We start from the raw sequence: 25,115 nt of genomic DNA, 5'->3' as shown, positions 1-25,115 counted from the left end.
TACATACGTACCTCCAAGGTCCATTTATATGGAGTTGAGCAAAGTAAAGCCATATTTACCTACATAAATTTACCTTGTCATTATTTTGCCCCTCAGTATTTTGCCCACCATGTTTAACCATATAATGGCAACAGGATGCTGTTATTGGCTGATTTACTTTATGCTCAATATCATTATTCCCGGTTAGCAGGGAAAGCTGTGATAGCACGAGGAACACATGAGCTGCAGGCGAGCACAGTGAATAAGTAAAAGAGCTGATAGGTAAGAGTTTTAAATTTTAAAAATCCCTTTCGTCGTATGCTTGTATGCTATAATCTGCTTAATGTGGATAGGCTTCCCTCTCAATGCTTCAAAGAGAATCATTGAGCCAGTGGTGTGGTTAAACGAAAATCAGAAGGAGACCAACACTTGCACTTTCAGTGATATCACTGGAAGTCACATCACACGACATTTGACCCCGATGTCAAGATTTTTTTGAAACAAGAGGCATGATGAGCATGTTAATAAACAGTAAATGGTAAAAGTCATAAACAAGTCAGATACTAAAAGTGTCAAAAGGTAAAGTAATTCTCAGTTGTAAACGATCTGTAGTTAAATCCCAGGTGTTGCAAAGGAGCTACCTAGGATTAGGGTTAGCAACACTTGAGTATTGAACACAACACCTTGCTAGCAATTGTGACTAGTGGTATATTAGGAAGTTCTAAGCCATGGGTAGGGCATTCCAGTAACTGAAAGGCATTCCAGTAGTGGAAATGTTACAGTATTGAATTTTCGAGTTTAAGGGTCAGATCACAAAACAATTTTGAGCGGCACAATTTTATATTTTATTGTGTTAAGTAGAGCAGTGCTTGGTGCAAGCACATTTAACCAACGTATTTTGAAGTGAGGAAAAGGTAATGGATGGAAGCAATATTTGTGTCTATTTGTTGTGGTGTATTTTGTTGTGCTACTGGTGGAATGTTGTTTTTTCTGCTGCTATGTATGTGCTGCAGTGTCGCATTGTGTTATTCTGCTTTACTGTGGTTGCTGGGATGCATTCTGTTTTGACTGACTTTTGCTTTTCCCAGTGTTTTGTTATTATTTTGCATCGTAGTGGGCTATCGTGATATGTTCTGTTGTGCTGTGTAATAATTTGAAATATGACCCAAATGCTGGTATATGTATGTCAAAAGTAGCACATTTCTATACGTTTCCAGTTACAAACAGCCATTTACCACTAAGGTTGTAAAATACCGTTGCTACAGCTCTTCTAACATTTAGGAACCTACAACTGTGGCAAAGACCATGTCTTCAGGAAACACTTCCAGTCTAAACAGTGTTAGTCACTTGGGTAACTGCTTCCCGCTGCAGTTCTACATGTCGGACGGTGACCCTTCGTCTTCAGTCCGTATCAGACATATTGAAAATACACATTTACCAGATTAAACTTAAATGTTAGAACAGGAGCACTCTTTTTTTGTGGCGCACTAATACCAGTAACATGAATAAATATCTGGCATACAGAATATATGCTTAGAACAATAAACAGTATTAAAAACATTAATTGCAAATGCATGTATTGGTCTTGAAATAAGCAATACGATACAACTATTGTTGGACATTTAATTCTGATTCACACTGGTAATTAAAAGGCAGTTTATCTTGACGAACCAAGGCATGCAGAGGTAGGAAGACAATGAAATTTAGCCTTCATATGGTGTAAAAAAAGTAGCTGCATGTCATGCTCCATGAGTTCTCATAAATCTTCAGGGTGCTGTGTTAGGCCACTTGTAAGCAAGTGAAGTTTGTCCAAAGAGTACTTATAATATGCAAATCTGTCATTCCTAAAACTCAGTTATGTTTCCGGGCCATCTTTGAAGAGCGGACAATATAGAAATTAAATGGCATGTTTATCGTAAATGGGCTGCCAAATTATGTATTTTGCCTGAGGATTTTGATTTCTAAAGTGCTCAAATATTTATCGAATGCGGTGCCGAGGCTTCCTCCTCTGGTGAGAAGTACGTCACTCCTCAGCGGACATCCTCTAAGTGCTCTCGTTCTGAGCATAAACACAGCAGTACGCCCCCAGTCCTCCACGGTTTGTTCTTTCTCAGGATCCAATTGGGCGCATCCTGGTTCATTCTCTGCCAGAGGCCACCCCGGTTAGACCCGTGCTGGGACCGCACAGTGGAATGTTCGAGAGAGGAAGAGGGTCATTCCCATGTTTACGTGGTGGGATGTTGCTCAGCTAAGACAATCATCTAACTGCCAGTACATTGTTCCATGAAATGAATCGGTGCCTTGAGGTGACCAGGGAGGAAACAGAAGGTGGTGAGAGAAGTAGAGAGATCACAGAGGTCAGTTCTGGAAGCGTTCAGTGAAAGTTGCCTCACAAATCTGTTTTTTATGTTTGACGTCTGGTAGGGATTCCAGAGAATTCCTTCCTGATAATTTCATTGACTGTAAATAGAAGAACACATCAAAATATGAATACATCACAGAGTTCCCCAAACCTAGAGCAGCTGCTTGATTTAATAAAACGCACAATGAATGAATATTAAGTTCTTCAATGTTGGCTATAATTCAATTAATAAGAATGTAATTAATTAAAGGAAGTGGAATGAGGGTAAGTAAGCATCTGCTCGGGTTTCTAACTTAAAAATACCTGTATAACGATGAGTGTTAACTCGACATTCTCATAAATAGGCATGTGTCATTGTGTAATATTGGATTGCAAGTGGGAACCCTCGAGCTTACATTCTTCCATTATGCCTTTTACTTATTCTGAAAACTAAAGATTTAAGGGAATCTGTTTTATGTAGTGTTCCGAAACTAAAAATATTTGCCCATCACAAAATTGAAAAAACATTTCTTTACATTCTTCTGAAACCTACGTGCTTTCCTGAACTCTTTGCTTTCAGTCACTGGACTCCTAAAATGCACATTCATCCACCACCTAAGGACCCGCTTCTCAGCGAATTCCATCATTACTACCCACCAAGAGTGCCCCATCTCTCCATAGCTCTTCTCTCACACCTCACCATAGCCCCTTTCTCACATGCATTTAATTTCTTTTATAGCACTATTCATAACAGTGAGGGGTGTCAGTGCACTTTATACCATTCTCACATTATACAGAGACAATGAATCATACGTGTGTAAATCAATGTATAGGAAATGCTCCATAAGGCAATGAAAGTCTAGAAGTTATAGGAGTCACATGTCACTGGTACTAGCAGGCAACATTTTTAAGAGTGCTTGGTCAGGAGAAGCACAAACTCAGGGGCACATTCACAAGAAAGTGGCACATCAGCATTGATGCGCCACTTTTCTTGCATCCCACCCGAAACCCCGTCACAACACCTTGGTTGAACCATATTTACAATAGTCACGAGCGTGCTGCTCGCCATAAAGCACTTTGATGCCTCGTCAGGGGTAGTAAGCGCTATATACATACAAGTACAATTACAATACAGCACACCATGGCGCACAATATCACAATAGCATCAACATTTTTTGGTGCTATGGTGGTGCTTTCCTGCACCAGCACCAAAAATGTTGACACTAGTCCAGCAAAGTACAGGGAGCCCCACAGGAGATTATGAGTGCATCATTATAACGCCTGCTCCGAGTAGGCATTAAAAATGACACCAAAAATGGTGCAGTGAAATCTAGTAAATTTTAATGCACATTTTTTTGGGACATCTCTACATGGGAATGCCTCCCTTGCTTACATTATACCTGGCACAGGCATAGTATGGTGCAAGGGTTTACTAAGTGGTGCAATGCAAGCACTATGCCACTTTGTAAATATGGCCTCCTTAACCCCACATTAGCGTAAAAAGAAATGATGCTAGAGAGGCACAAGGAGGCCCAAGGAACTGATAAATATGGCCCTTAGGATTTAAAATGTAAAAGAGTGGTTGGGATTATCTGTGCCAGTATACACTCACGGTTGATAGTGGGCTTTACAAATACACATAACATCTGCACCAAATAGAATTTACTTCTACCCGAATCAGACCCTTTTATCAACTTTATGATGAGGAAAGACTGGAGAAAAACATAAAGTTCCAGATGTAACCATTGCAGTTTACATGCAGCTCCTTGATGCAGTTTCATAGCTCAATGTGCTTTATTACAAGAATTGTAAGTTATGAACTGCAAGTAACAAAATGATCTGTATGACAAAACCAGTAACCCACTGATCTATCTACATAAAATACAATTCTGTCACCTGCATGTTGCACCTGCAATTTAAACCTCTGCATTACTATAATATGAGTCCACACTTGGAGTAGATCTCTCCAGCAGGTACATTAATCACCAGAGTATCTTGATATTTTTATTATTGCCTGCAACTTACTGGGCACAATGAGCTCGCACTGCAGCAGGTGCTTTTAATTCCATAAATTATTTCAAAATACAGCCTCCTTGAGCTCCACACCCAGTGTGGTAGCACAGTTCACACCGCTCTAAAGCCGGCCCTGATTAGAATAGAATGTTTTTAATTTTTGAAGGAGAGTTTTAAATTGTGAATTACCCAATGATCCAGTTCCCCTTCGAAAAATGCAAAATTAGAATGGATTACATATTTAATCACCTTGCATGTATTTGTTTATGGGCTACTCTAGAGTCCTTCATCCAGGGTACCTCAGAAAGTTGTTAGTTGCTGCTACTGAAATAACTTTCAAAACTAGGGAATAGTTGTCTGGAACAGTTGCAGTTCCAAAATGTTGGCGCTAATCCTACACAGTACATCAGTAGCATCAAAAATGTAGATGCTATTGCCCCTACCCTGCGCCATGGAGTGCTGTATATTATATATGGTGCGCATGTGGTGGTGGTAGGGGGGTGCTAAGTGGTGCAAGAAAAGTGCCCTAGGGGTTTTGCTCAGAATGGAAGGCTGATGATCCAAGGTCAAGATTAGAACCTGGCTCCTGGCTCCTCAGTTTCAGAGTCTGCAACTCCAGCTAGGCCACACCATGTCCTCAGTACCATGCGTATCGCAAGAATAGCTGGAAATCAAAGCAGGATATAAAGTGGGATGAGAAGGCCCACTAATGGCCAGACAATATGGGCCTACTGACTGGTCCATTGCTGCTGCCATATTGAATGTTCTATTCCACAAATGGGCCATAAATTTTTGATCTATGTGCACACGCCTGTTTGCACAGGGAATGGAATTCCAAGTAATGAACCACACTAGTTAATTACTTTTTTTTATATACCCATCACCGCTACAATTTTCACAGATGAATTTCAGCAGGGGAAACATGTTTTAATGTACCAGCAGAAAAAGTCCTGTAATTACCAGAACATGTGGAATTTGCTCTGTTAAGCTCAGAATTCTGCATGGTGGGCCCCATTTTGGAGTTTTCTTTTGAAGGAGACTGGTAGAGGTTTTCGAGGGTCATGCCACAATTCTTCACTTTAGGAGAGAACCAAAAAAGTTGGTCCTTGTGGTTCACACCTTCTCGGTCAATTCAAATTTACTATCAACAAATTGCAAGTGACAGTTACTCTGCTGTCTAGTAACTGCAACACTGTCTTTTCTAATTACCAAAATTCAGGGTTGTTATTTGTCTAGTAGCAAAGCTTCAGAAAGTTCAAACTGCAGTGCCACACCTTGGCACCAAGATTGCTAGTTAATTTCTGGATTAACTTCCACATTATACACAGTACCATAAAAACAGGTGAAGGTTGCAGGATGGAGCTGATGGCGCCCTCACTGTAGGGCTGGGCGCGCAATGGTAGTGCATTCTTACAAACACTGCTCTCTCTATGGTGCCCACATAACTTGTGCAAGGTTGTGCCTGTCCTGGAGAAAGACAGCAGTGAAAGCGTGAGCAGTGGTCTTCGTACCACCGTTCTGTTTTTCAGTGCCAACTGACTGGCATGCCTTCTGAAAGCGATCAATAGACTCCCTCATAAATGTACAAACTGCACCACTTGCTCAGGGGCCGTGTATCTCCTGAAAGCTATTGGTCCTTGAGCCTGCATTGGCAATATACCATGGTGCACGGGCCTTGACATTCCATTATGCCGCCATGTATGCCACACAATATGTAATGTCCACAAAATTACAACTTTGTGGATGTTCACAGTTGTTTGCATTTCCACCATTCCCAGAAGCCCCTTCTCCGGTTATTTTCCTTCCTTAACACTAACGTCTCATCAGAAGACTCGGAAGAGTCTCCCAAGTAGGTTGAATTTCCTATTTCAATATATGGAATTTCCATTCATAAAAATATACAAATTCCAATTCTGTTAATCTGCATTTGGAATTTATGAATATAAGTTTGCCTTTTCAACATCTTATTAACATTTAGAAGCATGAAAGTTTCTATGAAATAGGCAAATATGGTCACACAGCGATGGCTTGTGATATTTCCAATCCTACTAGTCGATTTAAAAATAAGTATTGCCTCGCCATAGAGTTATTAACCACCACTGAGAGAATCAGCTCAAAAACCCTACTAAAGTTTGGTCCAAGATCGACTTGATGGCAGACCTACCCCGAGATGGCTAAAACTCTCACTTTCCTCCTTGGCTATGATCGAAAGTGAGCCGTAGAAGTCAGAATCTGCACAAACACGTGTGTGCAGGGATCTGCAGTCCAAGTATTGCACAAGTTGCTACCCCTTGTAATTATTGGGTGTGACAAACTCAGCATCCAGCATCTGGTCTCAAAAGATGGATATCAGTGGGTCAAACCTGCTGCAATTTACCCTGAGAAAATTACCCTGTGATCATCAACACCTGAAATTTGGTACGGTAGGCACTAAATTCTGCATGCTATGCCCACTTTTGAGTTTGATCTAGGACCAATAAATACCACAGTTTGCAATTTCGGAATTTTACCGCGCCCCCTGGTGCTGCTTGTAACTGGGGCACTAGCCTTTCACGATGCTCACTTAGGTGAGACGTATTTAAAGTGTGCATTCTCGCTGGCATGGCTTTTTAGCACTGTTTAGCTATGTATTTTAGCATCTATTTGTACCTGACTCCAACAATGTGCCATAAAATATACTTCTGTGCACTTGAGTAGCAACAAACGTTTATACTTGAAAGCAAACAATGGACGGGATGATGTGTGCGTGTGTATGAGTGCATATGAACAAATGTGTGCTACCGGAGTGAATTCATATTTAGGATTGTGATTTTTACACTGCCGCATGAGTCTGTGTAGAAGTGTGTGCGCCTTTGTGTGCAAACTGATGAGCTGTTTACAAAAGTATTTTTTTTTTCACTTCCCACTCAGTTCTCATTAGAACCGCCAACTCACTTTCGAGGTTATAAATATATTGGAGATAGTATTCACCATACCATGCTGTGTGACATGGAAATAATCATTTACCAGTTCGAAGCTCGCTGCAATTTGATTTTTTTTATTGTAAAAGGAGAAATGTAACCATTTCTTAGATTTGTCATTTTGCGAAACAACCACAAGTAGGAGGACAAATGGATGAAATGATGGTGGCGCCTACCAAGGTGTGGTTCACGTGACTTCCTGTTTTCTCTGCTTAGGAAATGAGTTGAGTATACAAAGGGAAACGTTCAAGGCCTTCATGTAGTAGGCCTGTGTCTAATAATAGCAGACAGGTGAAAGCTGGGGGGGGGGCTGACCTTAAAGGGTCATTTCCTTAGAGGGGTGCGGAACCTGTTGCGTCATTGCACTTAGCTACATTGTTCAGTGTGCAAATGTGTTAAACGTGCACTGTAAAAAAAAGCATTTGGACTTTACATGTGTAACTCATTAATGACATTGTGACCTAGAATAACTTAATACATAGCAAGTGAGTTTACAAACGCGAAGTGGAGCAATCAGCTTCTGGCACAAACAATTTCTGTGTTACACATTGTCATTAGCATGACGATAAATGCGCTCATCGCATATTGACAAACCTCCACTAACTCATGCAAAAGTAGACTTAATTGGGCATGTGAAGCGCATTTAAAGACAGGCTAAAATCTTGCCAAGTAGCGCAGACTTGCTTTCGTGAAATACTAGTGCCAAGTGAAAATAAGGCAAAACTACGGAGAAAGAGAAAATTGTACGACTTTCCAATGTGTAATATGTGTTAATTTTGCAAAAGTGCACATATTACGCAACGTACACTTGGGTGATTTTATATAGAGATTAGTTCTGGATGGCGTGCCTCGAGTACAAAACTGTTTCTCGCCCATGTGCCTTAGTGCAAAGTATATTTAGTAATGCACAGACAAAGCATTTTTAGCACTGGCATGGTTAATGAATTCATTGTTGAATGATATTGAGTAAATAAGGCAATTAGGCCCAGATTTCTTCTCTGCAGTGAATTAGCATAATTGTTTTGACGCTAATTCAGCGCAAACTTAACTCCATATTTATACTTTGACTCTAGACTGGCCTAACACCAAAATATTGGAGTTAAAGTCATTTTTTGCTAGCGTGAACCTACCTTACGTCAATGAGATGCAGGTAGGCGTTCGCGGGCAAAAAATGGTTCTAAGGCCCAAGCGCCTTATTTATCATCCCGATCAAAAATTGTGCAGAGGAGGGAGGCGGGCCTGAATAATGGCGCTAAGCCTGCTTAGTGCCATTATTTAATGCCTGAGTCAGGGCAGGCGTTAGGGGACCTGTGGGCCTATTTCAATGCTGGATCACCATGGAATAAGTCCACAGGAGCCCTCTCCAGGTCCCAGGGACAACCCCACCCATACCAGAGGGACACCATGGGATGGGGACCCCATCGCAAGGTAAGTATACGTAAGTAGAGGTAAGTAGTTTTGATTTTTTTTTAAGTGCCATTGGGGGCCCTGATATGGGCCGTCATACATGGCACTGGGTGAAATGGCCATGCCCAGGGGACCCTTGTCCCCTGTGCTGGCCATTGGGGTGGTGAGCATGACTCCTGTCTTTTATAAGACAGGAGTCATGTGGTATGGTAGGTTTAGCATCAAGAAATGACTGTAGGCTGGTTAGAATCATATTTCTTCACTTTAACCAGCCTATCGTCATTTTTTTGGCACAAAACCTCCTTCTCCATACCGCCACCCCCACCCGGCTAACATCATTTTCCTTGACGTAAGCCCACCCTTTGTGCCAGATTGCGCCATTCCTTGAATAAGAAGCCCAGCCGGCGCTAGCCGGCAGTAAACCTTTTCATCCAAAACTGCATTAGTACAGTTTTGCATGAAACTATAAATATGGGCCTTAATGTTTTACAGGTCGTGCAACGCAGTTCTGCAGATTTTCATGTGCAAATCTTGATAAAGCTTATCTTGCATCTACATCTGGAGCGTATGTTTTACCAGCGAGCACACTGACACTTGAATAAGTCAAGAGCTCAGGTTGGAAGTATTGGGTGATAGGTTACATTGTCCCTCATTTGGAAATGTATATTTCTTAGAAAGACTGTCAAAATAATGAGGTGAAATTGAATTTGTCATTATAGCAATAGTGCAAATATTACATCACCATCTGCCACAACATCTGTTCAGCTTTATTGTGTTGCAGTCACACAGAATGGTTGTCTGTACCAGAGTCATCTTAGGGATACTTTGCATTTTATTGCCAATGTTTTCTGCTAATTCTAGCCTGCATTAATATTAGAGTTCACGTCAGTGTAGTGGTTGTGTGTGTATCTATGATAGATATGTATACCCATCACAAAAATATATTTATACGTGCATTGAAGGCCCTTACAAGAGATAGCAAGAGTTAGAAGTAGAGGTAGAGAGGTTCAACTAGTTTAATGTGTAAAGGTAAGATAGATGACTCTTTGGAAGATGGGGGCCCTCAGCAATTTTCACTTTGCCCTTACCTTTAAAGTAGGGGTTAGTGGAGGTCATGGGTTCTGCTACATAGAATTCTGTGGAATGGCCCAAAAACTCAGCATGATTCTGCAGAGTTCAGTCGACCCTAGTCCAGACACCAATGTTCACAGCGTGTACCCTGACACAGACATCATTCATCAAGTTACTTTAAAACAGGCATGTGCCTGGCACCGGAGCCCTTCTAGAATGTCCTTCTGCTCCAGTAACCAGCTTTCAAGAATACATAATATTGAGGTTAGTGAACTCTACCACTGCCTCATATTTTCTATACAGATTACATTGCTTTGCATCTACAAGTGACAGATACACACATAAATGTGTTGATATACATATGAGTGTTTTTATATATCCACTTGTAGCATTGAGCTGCAAGATCTAGGAAAGACTGTGAGACAAAGCAATATACAAATCTGTAAGTGATCCCAACGGACATTGATTGCAGCATACACAATGTTTCTGTAAATTGTGCAAAAGTATGGCAATACCATGGTTGCTGTCAAACTTTCTCTGGACAGAAAACAGAAATGTATTTTGGGATATTTAAGGAGATTTTTTCTGAATTATAGAGTTGTGTGGTTCCCATTTGTACCACTGCAGTCTTAGCAAAGAGAGGAGAAAACATTTCCCTGAATGCAGGTGACATGTTTGCAAGTTTTGTTTAGGGAACTGGGTGGAGATGGCGATTAGAGTGCACGATTGGTGTAGAGGTGCTGGGAGAACTGAAAGATAAAGTAGATCTGAGCAGACACTAACTGACCAGACTTGGTGAGCCCCATTTCTGTTCACCACTTGTGGAACTGGTCCCATAAATCCTTGGCTTCCAGGTGAACCTTGGGTTCATCATCCCCCTCTTTCTCTGGTTCCAGGCTCTCGAGTGGCCAGAGGTGCATCGCACAAGGCAGAAAATGGCACGCCTGATTTGGCCACCCCCACCAGCTGCTCCATGATGGGCTTAGTTAGGGTGGCAGGCAGAAAAAGTGCCACCCTGCTATGGGCAGCACCAAGGCCAGGAAGAAGGGTGGCCGGTGGACCAGATTGGTGCTCATGGTGAAGAACAGTGCCTGGTGCAGCCAGGAAGAGATGGTGGTAAGCCACGCTTGTTCCAGGGATGGCTGTATCTTGCATCAGGATGTTCATCCACTCCAGCCTCTGGCTTGTGCAGCGGATGTGGCGTGTAGGGTGCAAAGGCATCAGCAGGTCATGCTGAATCAGGAATGTCAGGAATTCCAAGAGCATCTGTTACAGATGGATGAAATGAGCACAGGTCCAGGTGTGCAGTTTTCCTACCGGAGACAGGTCCTAATCTCACCCCTCGAGGTTCCAGTTCAATCTGCCAAAGTCTCCCTCTAGGGTCCTGAAGTTGTTTTGGAAAGCTAGGCAAGAAAAGGAAGTGAGGCTGGTCGTCTCACTACACACAGTCTCAACACAGAACCCTGGCAGCTCAGCCCCCTGTTCCCAAAGGTGCAGCTCCCTGCAGGTCACAGGTTTCCCCTGCCCTGTCTCCAGCGGGTGAGACTCAGACAGGGAGCCTGCCTTGCAACTCTACTGCAGCGCATTGCAGCACAGGTGGGGTGAGAGAAGGCGAGGAGGGAGATGCAGAACAAAAGAAGCAGGATGGGGGAGGCACCCCCGGCCAAGGATTCCCTTTGAGAGAGAACTCCTTATACACCGACCTCTATGGATGTGCTGTGGAGTACCAAGCAGCCCCGGAACAGTTGATTGGCACGTTCATGCTTCCGGACCAATTGTGAGGCTCCATAGGGATGGTTGTGAGGTGGGCGCTGGTAAACTCTGCCATGTGGCAATGGCAGAGTTTTTGTCGAACTCCATGCTCCAAACGGAGTGGCAAAACTCCACAAACTCTGCTGGCAGAGCGAGTTTACAGCCCACCCCTACATAAACAGTCTCTGGTCTGTACTAGTCTGTCTGCGCATGGTGACTGAACCTATCAAGAACAGGCACAGCCTGTCCTTTTTCTACCAGGCCATTCCCTGGTGGAGTGGAGACTTTGGAAGACGTTTTTAGCACAGAGGTCTGCTGTTGGTGTCTTTGTCACTTTCAGCAGCTACTCCAGAAAATTAAAGTAGGCACGTGGTGGGGGCCTCAGGAACGAGAGCAAGGAAAGAGTGAGAAGAGAGAGATGACAGAGCAATAGAAAGACAGTATGGCTGGTTTGAACCTTTTTTGGGTGGGCTACATTTGCTGCCCTTGTCAAGAAGCATAAAACCCAATATAAGGGCTAACTCCTGTGTCCACTTTCCATTCTGACCCTTTTGGTTGAGTCAGTTATTTCCAAGCTTCCTTTGTCATCTTTCATACTTCCACACCTAAAAGTGTTGCCTTAACAAGCAAAGCATGAAGCTTAAAGCATTTCTTACCATAACATATATTCCTTTTCAGTTGCAGCAGCCAAAGCCTTCACCTCTTTCCCATACTCATTATCTCACTTCTGATCAGGTCACTTAGGAAATCTTAAATCACTTCCTTTTTTGCTGACTAATGAATATTTTCTTCTCTAATCTGTACTATTGTGTTTCTAGCACCTGGATTTCCATGAGGTAATGACACTTTACAAATAAGAAAAATAAATATCTCAATTTGATCTATGTCTGTTGCAAAAAAAAAAAAAAAATCCAAGATGTGTACTGCATCAATTATTAATACTTAAACAGGCAACTTCCTTTTATTAAGTACAGCTCATTGCATCAATCATCCTTCAGTCAACCAATTTACCATTAATCGAGTCATTTTGAGTCATCCATTGCTTAACTTTGATAGAGATGACCAACCTTTCCTCTAACCAACTCATTCCTAGACAACATTATTCAAGAGGCCCCAACACCCCTATTTCATATTCTTAAGTCTTTTCCAAAAATTCTTACTATGTGTTTGTACCATTTTATTTTCAACAATTGCCTTTTCCATACTAAAACATATGTCACACTCAGGATAAAACCAAGATTGTATACACTGCTATGCATACACATCAATGGGACGCATCCAATAAAATGCACCGAAAAATGTACAAACCTCAGAAAAGGTGCAATTTATCTGGCAGTTTTTAATCCCCTCACTTGTCTTCAAAGATAGCTGAAATGCTTGGTATTTTTATGTGGATTCTTAGCATGCTATCCTTATTGTTTTGTGGTTTAAGATACTTCAGGCAATTTATGCAATTTTCACACGTAATCATGATAATAAGTATAATACATCACATCATAATTTTAATTGATAGAGGCCTGCTCTTGCAACTTTGGCAAAATTCGAAGACCTACTGTCTGCCCTACTACTTTTCACAGAGCACTATGCTTGTGGCCTCTGGCAATCATAAGACTTAGGGCCTGATTAAGAACTTGGCAGACAAGTTACTCCATCACCAGGGTAATGGATATGCTGAAATATAAATATCATAGGGAATAATGGGATTTATATTGAGGCGGACAGGATATTCAGCACCTTTGTGACAGAGTAACCCATCCACCAAGTTCCAAATCAGGGACTTAGTACTTTGAAATGGTAAAATGTGGATTTTTTGAGGTGTCTGAAAAAAAATATTATGGAAGTTTCAGAGTGATGGTCAGTATGAAGCAGTACAAAGGCAGTGCGGTGTTCAAAAATCTTTTACAGTTTTCTTAGCACCTAACTGACATTCATATAGACTTGTGTAAAGTAGTGATGAAATTACATTAAACTCCACCAGTGAGTATAGTTTCCTACCAAATAATTTTAGTAGTGTGGCACATTTGGAAAAATAACTAGTACCGGGAAAGAAAGGGTAAAGTGATGTTAAAATTGTTATTTGGGACTTTATAAAACTGTATTCATGAGTAATGTACATATTGAGGGCAATAGTAAATCCTAGAGTTACGAAAATGGGCATGAGTCTCAATTATACAAACTGTACAATTACAAGTGAAAAGTGTGTAGGCAATGCATCCATTACAGAGGAAGCACAATTTAATGTATGCAAATTGTCTCAAGGCCATAACGCAAGCGTATACATAAATATAGTCAACAAAATGTATCTTTCATTCTTACTGAACCGTGCTATAGTCATGAAGCCATGTTTACTAAGTTTTGCTACACAGAGGATTTTGAGATCTGCTTCAAAGTTTATTCTAAACACATAACTATTTATTTTTAAAATGTTATAATTTGTTCAGGATCATATATTGCGATTCCCCGAGCCCTTGAGAGCTACTCATTTTAAGTAACAGATGTGCTTGAACAAAAACAGTGCACACACTAACCCTTATTTGCAATGTATTGGTCCAAATTTTCTTTAGTGAAACCCTTGTTCGTTGTTCAAGTAATGCAAAGTTCATTCAGAAGCAAGTTATTGCAGTGCTGATCTAGCTAGCCAGATCTCTAGCGAGCAGTGGCAGTATTAGGTCATATTTTAAAGATGTTTTGGATCATAACTAATGAAAAGTTTAAATGCTTGAAGAGATATTCCACAATCTCCAAACAGCCTGAGAATTACCAAGTTCTATCACTATTGTCAAATGATTCTCAATTTGCCATTTGCCTGCATTTTTTAAATCTCCATATCACAATTTATGTCAATTTCCACTGAAAAGTTACAAAAATATTTTACGTTTCTGTGCTGCTTCTTCCTACTGCAAAATGTCCGAATTTATGATCTAGTCATGTTACAACTGATAGGTTAAAATAGTGTACAGGTCTTCTAAAACATATACTAGCTGAGCACGACCATTCTGAACAAAAACTTGCATTATTCAAATGTACAATCTTTAGCAGTTGGAGATAAGCAGTTGGATTTTGACTGATGATAGGAGGCGAGAAAAGCTAGAAAACGTTTGCAATGCAAAAATAACATCACTATTCTAAAAAGTTTAGAAAGGTCATCAAATGTTAATTTAAAAAAAAAACATGTGGGGAAAATCTGCAAAAATAGTGTATGTTGGGCAGAATATGAGAAGAATGAGGCCCATATTTATACTTTTTTGTGCCGCATTTTGAGTCATTTTTTTACGCAAAATCGGCACATACTTTCAAAATATAATTGTATTTTGTAAGTTTGCGCCACTTTTGCGTCAAAAAGTGACGCAAATGCGGTGCACAAAAAGTATAAAAATGGGTCTGAATGTTTTATTCAGAAGTGTCCTGTAAATGGTGTTTTGCAGAAAAACTTTTGACCATAATAGAGTAAAACATTACATCACAAACTTCGAGTAATGAAAAAACATCCCAGTTCTGCAAGAAGAATAAAATTTGTGACAACTACTGTTATAAAATATTAATATCCTGAGGCTTTTTAATTGTCTTGCTAGCATTATTGGCCTTTAATTGTGTTTAGCTGTAAAGGCAGAACCATCAACAATATCAGTACAAGTAAGTGTTCACACTAGATCGAATGATAGTTCGCCAAAGGTCTTTGGGCAAATTTGCTGATTTTGGTGCACCAGATGCCTTTTGCTTGTGGCGACGTACGCTTGTACCTGGTCTTACATTGCTGAACCACTTATTATCATAGTTTTTAACATATTCAGTGCCTCTGAGAGAGATAAGAGGGCTGAGAAACGGATCCATTCTACTGCTAACTAAAGGGTTTGTAATTTAGTATAAAAAATACTGACAACTAGCTTGTTTACTTTCTGCAGGCTCCATTGCGAGGCCTGAAAAGGTCTTCTCATCGGGAAATACAATATACAGATTCCCAAGAAAAATCCAACGACAGTCCTGGGTATTATTTTAATTTGAGATTTCACTACCTGATTCTTCTCAAATAAAGTAAACAGGCCCATGTTGACAAACATTTACAAGTCACATTTTATGAAAATGTCAGATGCCAGTTTTTGTTTTCCATTTAGATTTCAAAGGTAAAGTACCGACAGACACCTTTTCTGTTTTCTTCTTCAAACGAAAAAAGCCCAGGAATGAAAACAGCACATAAATAAGATCTGAGTGAATATGAAAATCGAGACCAAACTAGCAGTTTGTGGCATCATGAATGTCTGTATTTCCGAAGATACACTAATTAAATCTGCACATATTGTGTTTTGTAAAATTGAGTGCAGGTTAAGCAGAAGTGGGATGGCTGCAGATAAGTGAAGACAGTACTCATAATGTAGCAACCGCACTACTTGGACTGAAGTTCTGAAATAGCTATAGTAGTAGCTTAATTGCTTGCATGTTGAGCTGGCTCTTTCATAAGGTGAGGAAAGGCAGGGCACAGCCTACTGGTGGCACTAACAACACAAGCCACAAAACCTACCCTGTATACTTTGCTTTTAAAACAGAATTTCCCTGTGCTGCCATTCCTGAGTAGGAGTGTGCAGGGAGCTCTGCTCCACTAGCGGAGCTAACGGAGTTTTTGGAGCTCTGCGCTCTGTTTGGAGTGTGGAGTTATCCAAAAACTCCACTAGCCCCGCCAGCGGAGCAAACCTCACCTGGTGCGCGTTGCAGCCCAATATGGGCTGCATAAAGCAAGCGCAGACAGTCTTCGCTTGTGCTGAGTAGCCCATAACTAGGCTGCAGCGCGCACCGGAGCAGAGGCCAGTGGGAGGCAGCCACTAAAGACTCATATTCGACGACGAGGAGAGTAGGACCGCCTGGAACACCCAGGTAAGTCCTCGTCTCTTTCTTTTGTTGTCACTGTTTGTGCACACTGGTATACAAACAAGGACTGAAACAGCAGCTTTTGCTGACTACGACCCTGGCCTGACTTCAGACCAGAGCCTGAAGTTAGTACCTAATGTGGCATTAGTAGTACTTTGATGGTATCAGTCTAGTAGTACTAATAGTAGCAGTGTTAATAGTAGTTGAGGTAACTGTATTACTAATAATAGTGGTAACAGTACCTGAGCTATAAATGTACTCCTATGGGTGCAGTGGTAGTATTAAAAGGAATGTAATACCAGTGCAGCATTGATAGTCCTTGTGCTCTGAAATTAGCATAGCATTGCAACAATCATGACAGTATTAGTTGTACAAAACGTGTTTTTAATGCTTTGGAAAATGCATCAGCATACAGTGGTGAATCATTTGTATAAACATACTTTAGGAAAATAAACCACAAGCAATGATTACAATGAATTCTGCTCTGGCTATAAGTGACGTCTTTGTACACTTGTGATACTCACCACTGAGTGTCAGCATGCAGCAGTTCAATGCCTTGCACTGAGGCACATCTTCAACGTTTCTCTGTTTCTAGGCTTAAAATTGTTTCTGATTAGAAGCCACTCCTAGCATAAGTCAGAGCTGAGCTAACTCCTCTATCTCCCTCGAAGACCCAAAGGACACTTCTACTAATGTAAAACACTCAGTTCTCTTTGTTTGGTAATACTAAGAAGGCCCAGTGAGTGGTGATGCCACCTTGTGCGTGTGGCTCTAAGAAGAAGACCTCTCATAAAAAATGAATAGCGCATGTAATTTTAATAAATAGCAAAACCAGGCTGCTCACCATCTTTATTTACTGTAAAGTGCCCAGCAAAACACCGCATAGGATTCAACCGAGCAGGATCCTCCCCTGCTAAGTGCTGTACCAGCCTCTGCAAACAGATGGCAGGCAAAAATGGCATTTTCCCTTTCTCGTTGTTTATCGGCTGTGCTACACATACACACAATGAAATCCAATATCATTGCTTGCTTTGTTCCTTCATAGCACACCACCATGATGTACATCTGTGGATCTTTTGTTGTGCATCTATGTTATATCACAGACGATGTCTCACGGGGTATTTGGAAAAGTGGTCATATTTAATAGGGGAGAGCACCAATTTTGTTTCATTCCACATTGTCAGTAATTCAAAAATCATGAAAGTGGTTGTTCTAAAAACATTTACTTTTATTTGTTTATCCTCAGGCCCCCCCTCATACCACGGCAAGCCAGGCAGCATCTTGGGACAGTCCAGGAACAAACGAAACTTAAAACAAACTAGGCTACATTAACTTTTATAGAACTTTTCTATTCTAGTAACGTAATGATTACCGATTGATGACTTTTGCAATTTACACTATTCAGACCTTTTCAACCCAACTCGAGGCTGTTTATGATGAATGTATTAGCTCAAACCCCTCGCTGTCCCACAGTCATTTGTGATTTGATTATATTCGTTCAACCAAAGATGAGCCAAGGTCACTAAATTACTAAACATATTGGAACGGTGTTAGTGAATGAGGTATACTGGGAAATAGACCTCACTATGTCCTGTCCTCTGCACAGCACTGGGACAATTAAAGGGTGGAGTGTCTAATTGCATAATAAAATATGATGCAGTGGTTACTGTGGATTACTGTCCTGATCCAGGAGGCATGACTCAGTGAGGAGCATACAAGAGGTACTCAGCTGGAGTTACTGCTCAGCAAAATGTATGTATAAAAAAGCTATTATCCCCAATAATCAAAAAACAAGTTTTTAAAAAGAAGCATTTGTGTGCCAAAATATTGGTATCAATAAATTTGCTCCATACATATATCCCCTCAACATTATTGTTTACAACCAAATTGTCAAGGTATGCATAAATAGGGAAGTATAGAATTACTAATCCAAGTCCACATCTAATTACTGTGCTGATGATGTGTTGGTAGTTGATACTGTGGCAACTGTGTTGGTGGTTGATACTGTGGAATCTCTGCAAGTGCGGGTCGATTATAAATCTTGGATATTATTGTAGACATTCGGGAGGAAAATAAAGAGTGAGCCAATGGCCCCAATAATTTGTTTTCTTCAGGCACCTGCTTGCTGCTTAAAATAAGCAACAGGAGTGAGGTGAAAGTCTTTTAAGATGTATTTTTCCCTTGAGGCCAAGTCTTTTATCCCAGAGAGGATTCTGATGGGGAACGTATTGCATAGTGAGGTTCCCTGAACTATTAAACTGTATCCACCTTTCGAATTATAATCTGTGCTAGGGATATGGAATCGATTTTTAAGGAGGAAGATTAAGGCACATCGCATGGTAATTATTTTTACGATTTTGTCGTTAAATAATTTGGAAGGTTTTAATGTGGATGCATAGAGGTTCGGGTGGAAGGGTGTGTCAGTTACGCACACATTTGAAGAAAGTCAGTAACATGTTGTATTAGAAGTGGAGTTTGGATACTACTATTTTTACGGTCAACAGTCTCTGTGCAGCATTCTTGACCATTTATGTTTGAATCAGGCTCGTAGTTCTGTTTAAGATTGATGAATCCCGTATTAGAGGAGTTGGACCGAATATTATAGGGTTTTGGCCCGTTCTTGGACTTTAAATGTAATAGCTCACGTTTAAGTAAACAGGTATTTTTGTTTTGGATTTAGAGCGAAACACTGTCTCCATTGGGGGCGCGGGATTGAGTGTGGTACATCAGAGCATTAGCAATGTCTTTTATATCACACAATTCATATCAATAACTCCTTGTACAAGGTGGGCATTCCCAAATGTTAGATACAAATCTGTAATTGCAGGTTAAGCAATCTAGAAAAGAAATGGGACAAACAATCAAATGACTTTAGCCAAAGAAAGATATATATATATATGTATATTTTAAAAACTAGCAGTCAGGAAAACACAGTGCTGGAGAAAAGTCAGAAAATGGGATTTACCTTTTACTGTCATTGCTGGCACATGCTCACAGTCAGTCTTTTTCATATTATGTTTTGTATCCAGCTAAGATGTGAGTCTATCAGCTCTGAAAAAGATTTGCAAAACCATTTTAAAGAAAAAATGTAACTTTTGACCGCATTTTCTATGGCCAAATGTTACTATCAATGTATTGCTTCTTCCACTCGGCATTTCTACCTAATTGTTAACTAAGCACGAATTCAACCTTTGGCATGCATGTTCACCCTTTTATTATATTGACTCTTCATACTGATAATAGCTTAATAGTTAATATTTAAAGCTATGAGATGCGCAGAAAGTCTGAGGCACATGTTCAATTATTTTTTGTCAGAGAAGAAACTCCTTGACTTTTTAACTACTTACATTACATTGTAATGGCAAGAACAGTAATTTACTTTTTTTCTTTTCATGTAAAACTGACTTACATATTCAAATAAAAGGTCATGTTGCAAGCAAGGTCGGACTGAAACTGAAAAAAGGCCCGCTCTTTAAAAAAAAACTTGCCCCATTTGCGAATTAGATAACTAAAAAAGTGGCCCACTTTTGTAAATCAGGGCAGTTTTGAGCATGTAAAGACTCTCTGTATAAGTGTTTTACAAGGTATGCTAGACAGCACAGATTTGTGTTAGCTGCAGGCTTTGCTTGTTACAATATCAGGGAACTCCACAGTGAAGACCAGCCCATACGATAAAAGAGGCCCACAAACAGCCAAAAAAATAGCCCAACAACAGATCTGTTAGATTAGCCACTAGGATATTGGCTGATTGACCCATGGGCCAATTCGGTCCTGGATCCCAGTAAAAACAGGACGATGCCTTGAGACTTGCACGAAATGGCCTAAGTGATGAAAATTTGAAAATCAGCATTCATCACTAAGACAATAGATGCCAGTGTGTGGAGGCAAGCCACTGTGATATTCCTGAATGTGTTGAGTGAGTTAATTATGATGCCCTAAGTTATGACGCCATGGAATGTGATGTAAGTATTTTTTTTTGTGTTCGGTCAAGGTTGTTGTTGACACGGATGTGAAGGTACCAGTCCCTGGTTGGGGTATGCACTGTAAATATCTACTGTAATAAAGAATCATACTTTTCTATATTTGCCTGGAGATGATTGATCTTTTTACAGTGCTGATGGACACTTTATAGCTGCAACCCCGGACACCACATCAGAGAGCTTGAGGTCAGCTCCAGTGTCCTATTCTGGCCAATTCAGAGATTAGACCAGTTGATATGGTGTAATCTGCATCACAGTAGCCACTATACAACTTTGCCTTGAGCTCTGTTTCTAGCTTTATGTTGGTGGAGGGACTGTTCCGGATAAGCAAGAACTTGCTAGCAGTTACATTATAGAGCCTATAAGAAGCCCACTCTGGGTGATAACATTTCTCTGAAGGAGGCTTCATATTGATCAGCAGTCTGAAACTGGGAGGTGGATACTTCCTGGGGATGGTCGAGCAAGTAGTGTGCTAGAAGGAACCAGCATATGATGATGGAGTTGGCTTAAGTACCTAAGGAGCCTGTTTGAGGGAATGCAGCCCAATGGGGACTTTGTGAAGACTGCTAGGTATGAAACTGGATAAAGATAATCATACAAATCCTTCTGCTAATAGAGGATACACAGTCTGGTGGTGGCAGGAAAAAGCCTCCTGGTGAGGGCTTGAAAAACCCTGCTTGGAGTGATGCAGCTGACATGGTTCAGAATAAGCATTCTGGAGTTACAGGGGGCTTGATGGAGCCTAGAGGGGGTCTCGATTGTTTGGGAAAGACTCTGGTTGTGGCCTGGACAAATAGAGTAGTAGATCAGCAACATCCACTGATTGTCCTGATATTATTGTGGGACAATGTTATTGTAGAAGGTAAGAATATGTGTCACCTAAACAGACATTGGCTTTATCAAGAGAGACGTTTGGTCCTCAGCCTTCTCCAGCAGATAAGGGTCAAAAGACACAATGTGGTGTGTCTTCTTATTTTTGTAGAAATCATGTGAAATTGTAATTAAATCTACTGTGGGCATGAGGTCTGACAGGTGTATTGGCATAATTTGAACCAGTGATCTTCTATTCTTCCAGTTATTTAGAGGCACATTGTCTTTGCAGAAAACAACTTCATGAATACACCAAATTATGTTCCAGATGTTTCATATAGCTGTAAAGATGCACATTATTTTTCATGCTTATGTGTTTTATTTTGCCAAGCTGTGAATATAAAAACCCAAACCAACACTACAAGGGTTACAATAACATAGATTTACAAATTGCCAAGTACATTTAAAGTACCTCTTTGTAAGCAACCAATCTTTTTCATCATTGTCACAAATACTACAAAAAGAGGTGCTACATCCTCACTGTGGGTCCTGTGTTATTTCTGTGTGCTGAGTTGCATTTAGCAGGAAAGATCAACAAGAGTGACAAGCCAATGTGAATTTATTCTAATTATTGTATAATAGGTTTTACTCAAGGCAGTGTTGAGACTAGCATCCACTGCTAAGAGTGGAGTTTGTGAAAGACAGCAGGTCTTGGCCCTGCTTGAGTCATGTGTGATACGAAAACCCTTCTTGTGGTAGCTATATATAAGCTCTCCATGAGCATAGTAATAGCACAGCACTGACTGTGTGACTAATGAATTGTATTTTAGGCTGGAGCAATTCTTAGCAATTTTGTCATCTCACATCTAGGTGGATGGACATGATAGGTGTAGTTTAGGTCTGAGTATTTCTCAGCGGCCTTAGGCTGTAAGGCCTGGGTATTATGAATCTGGCTCTGCATCTCACTTCTGAAGTTAATCGAACAGTTGTGAACTGGGGCCCGAGTAATCTTCTGCTACCTGGCATTCTATGTGAGGGAGAATCATAGCCCTAAGTTAACCTTGCTCAGATATTTAAAGCCTGACTGAGTCATTGCTGCTTTTGGATCTTTCTTCTAGTAAGTACTAACTGCAACTTCTTACTCCATTGAGAAACCCACAAATATTCCACACCTAGGTGTATCTGACAAGGGTATTTCAGGGTTATAGCAACTCTCAGTGACTTCAGCATATCCTACCTCAGTGGCTAAAGTTGCACTTGAGACCAGAGTATTTGTCAGTGTCCTTTGTATCCGTCATGTGGGTGGACTTGACTCTCAGCTTCACCAGACTGTCCCCTGACTGTCAGCATCCTTAGGTTCTCCTATCTGGCCTGATCTAACAGGATTCTTTGAGGACTGAGAATCTCTTAGTTGCATCTAAATCTTAAATTGAAGAGGAATTGACCAAGACATATCCACCACATTTACCCATTACTGGGGAATTTGATACTTGAGTAGTTCATAGCTGCCTATCCATCTCATATGGGAAATTAGAAGCCACAGTCATGATCAATTTTCTTAATGACTTACAACTAGTTAGCCCTCACTAGGGAACCCTACTGTTCACTCAGAAACTGAATTCCACTCGTACCATCACTGCTGCAAGGAGCATTGTGCAAGAACACATAAGCATGTCATCATGAGCCTCAGTTCTCAGATTATATCACCTGTGTGAAAGTGTTGGAGCTTCAAGACCAGGTAGTTGAAACTTTAGTGCAAGTGCCAGAAGTGCAAGGTTACAAACATGTTTCAGCAATAAAACAAAGATTGCCCTTTTTCTATTTCTTTGTGTGAGAAGGTGAGGGAAGTATACAAAATCTAACACTGGTTCAGTCATCTGATAATATTGAAATCTATACATGCTGGCAATGTGCAGGTGTTTTTAGAAAGCACATAAGCCACTTAAATGACTTTCAGGATAGGAAACTGTGACTAGCAGATATGGAACTTTAGGAACTTTTGGGTACAATATTACACAACCATCGCCTTAAAGGATAATGAATCTACCTGCACTCTCTTATTAGAACATAAACAAGAGAAATGTGGAAAACCAGAGGGGTTAGCAAGTAACAATTCACCTCTAGTCTAATTTCCAAAATGTAGTGGTGCCCCAATGGTGACACATAACTGGGCTCCAAAAAGTACCTACGTCCTCAGTTATAGCGAGTCCTTTCAGAAGTGCTGCTGTCTAAAACCTAAAGCTTTTTGATCAATTAGGGACAAATTGAGCTGGACTATGCATCATTTAGGCCTTGTCTCATGTTGCTAGAGAAACATACCTCCGTGTGGGATTGGGTATGTAACCAATTAGCTAACTAATGCATTGTAATCTGGCACCTCACTTAAAATATAAGCCATCCTGGATCCAAATAGAGTTGGTTCCCTTTTTAATGTCCTGCTATCGTTCGCTTTAGCAATTGGTTGTCAAAGTCCCATTGTTTATAGTACAATATATATATAGTGAGCTATGGGTCACACCTTGCTGCTGATTTTATCATTTTATTGTCTATCTCAGCTTGATGCTTTTGTGTCATTGATTATCCTCCCTATTCTTATTTTTGTCACAACCTTGTGGCATAGCTTCTTTACCGCCACTTTGATTGGATGAATTGTATCATCCTATTGTTGATATCAGCAAACTATTTTTCATTTGACTTTTAGCACTCCATAGGAGATCATGGCTCACACATGCTCCTCTATCGCTCCTCTACTACCTAAAAAACGCCACTTAATTTTTGCAAAATTTCTAAGACAAAATTTACGTTGATTTTTCAAGAGCCTGGGAGCTGTTGACTTCTACGGTGTTTCTCCCTTGTTGTTCTATAGGTCTCATCTGCCTTTTCCTTTTCTGTTCTTAGTTTCTTTTCTCAAAAGAAAGAAAAAAGAAATCTTGAAGTATTTTTGTGAGAGCCTAGTAGCAGCACAATATTACTTGGCTGGCTGCTTCTGTCTTTTTGTGTGGCATCCTACACATACTGTATTTCTTATTTTGCCAATCTAAAGTGATTACCCGCCAACTTGGAATGGTAAATTATGAAGAAAGTATAATAAAATCTTTTTAGAAGTTGAGTGTAGCACCTAAGCACAAGCACATGCACCAGGGGCAACCTTAAAACAAGCCTTGCTCTACTTTGAAAAACACATTCTAAAGTGTCCGATGTGCATGCTCACACATGTGTGTACATGCCCAGTGGCCATCTTGATATATGTTTTCTTTATTTTTGTGAAATGGTTTTCAAAAAAGCTTAAGAAAAACATTTCTAAATGGCTGCCATCCCAGGAAAAAAATAATTAGCTTTCTCTTTAAAAAATATAGGGCCAGATGTATCATCACGGCCCTTTGCGATTCGGAAATTGTGATTTTTAAGAAATCGCTATTTCCGACTCGCAAAGTGCCATGTATCACATTTGCGATTCGGTAATAGCGATTTCTTAAAAATCGCAAATGCTATTACCGAATCGCAAATTGTGATACCGGCTCCATTCGCAGCTATAGGCCTGTTGGCCCATAGCTGTGAATTTTTTGCATTTCCAAAATTGCGATTTCTGAACCAGAAATCGCAATTTTGGAAATGCAAAAGCCCAGGGTGCTGGTGGCCTAAGGCCCCCTCTGCTGCACCCCAAAAATGTTTTGGGGGACATGAAGGTGCACACATGCCAAAAGGGCATGTGTGCATTACATGTTCAATTTTCAAATGCAGTTTAACTGCATTTTTAAATTTTGCACCAGGTTACTACCTGGTTTCATATCATGGTATTTTGCATGTGCAAAATGCCATTCTGCGAAAAATTGCAATTTGCGATTTTTTGCAGCATCGCCTTGTGATGTGGATTTTGCGAATCACAAATTACGATTCGCAAAACCAGGTCGCAATGCAAGAAATCGCTATTTTAGCGATTTC

The 25,115-nt window shown here is 40.5% G+C and overlaps 1 protein-coding gene across 3 annotated transcripts in view; it reads right to left on the bottom strand.

Moving 5' to 3' along the window:
• Positions 1 to 1,595: 1,595 nt before the first annotated feature.
• NFATC2 (nuclear factor of activated T cells 2) overlaps positions 1,596 to 25,115 on the bottom strand; it is a 393,751-nt gene continuing 370,231 nt past the window's right edge. For 2 of the 3 annotated variants that reach the window (XM_069243636.1, XM_069243633.1), the window contains exon 10: positions 2,252 to 2,439. In XM_069243636.1, the coding sequence (XP_069099737.1) occupies positions 2,384 to 2,439 (56 nt within the window). In that variant the 3' untranslated portion in view covers positions 2,252 to 2,383. Of the gene's footprint in view, positions 2,440 to 19,348; positions 19,435 to 25,115 lie in introns of all 3 variants that reach the window. The other variant, XM_069243634.1, reaches the window with a different exon arrangement.

This window comes from Pleurodeles waltl, chromosome 7, assembly GCF_031143425.1.
Source record: "Pleurodeles waltl isolate 20211129_DDA chromosome 7, aPleWal1.hap1.20221129, whole genome shotgun sequence".
Classification (NCBI taxonomy): Eukaryota; Metazoa; Chordata; class Amphibia; order Caudata; family Salamandridae; genus Pleurodeles; species Pleurodeles waltl.
This window is presented reverse-complemented; position numbering and strand designations above follow the sequence as displayed.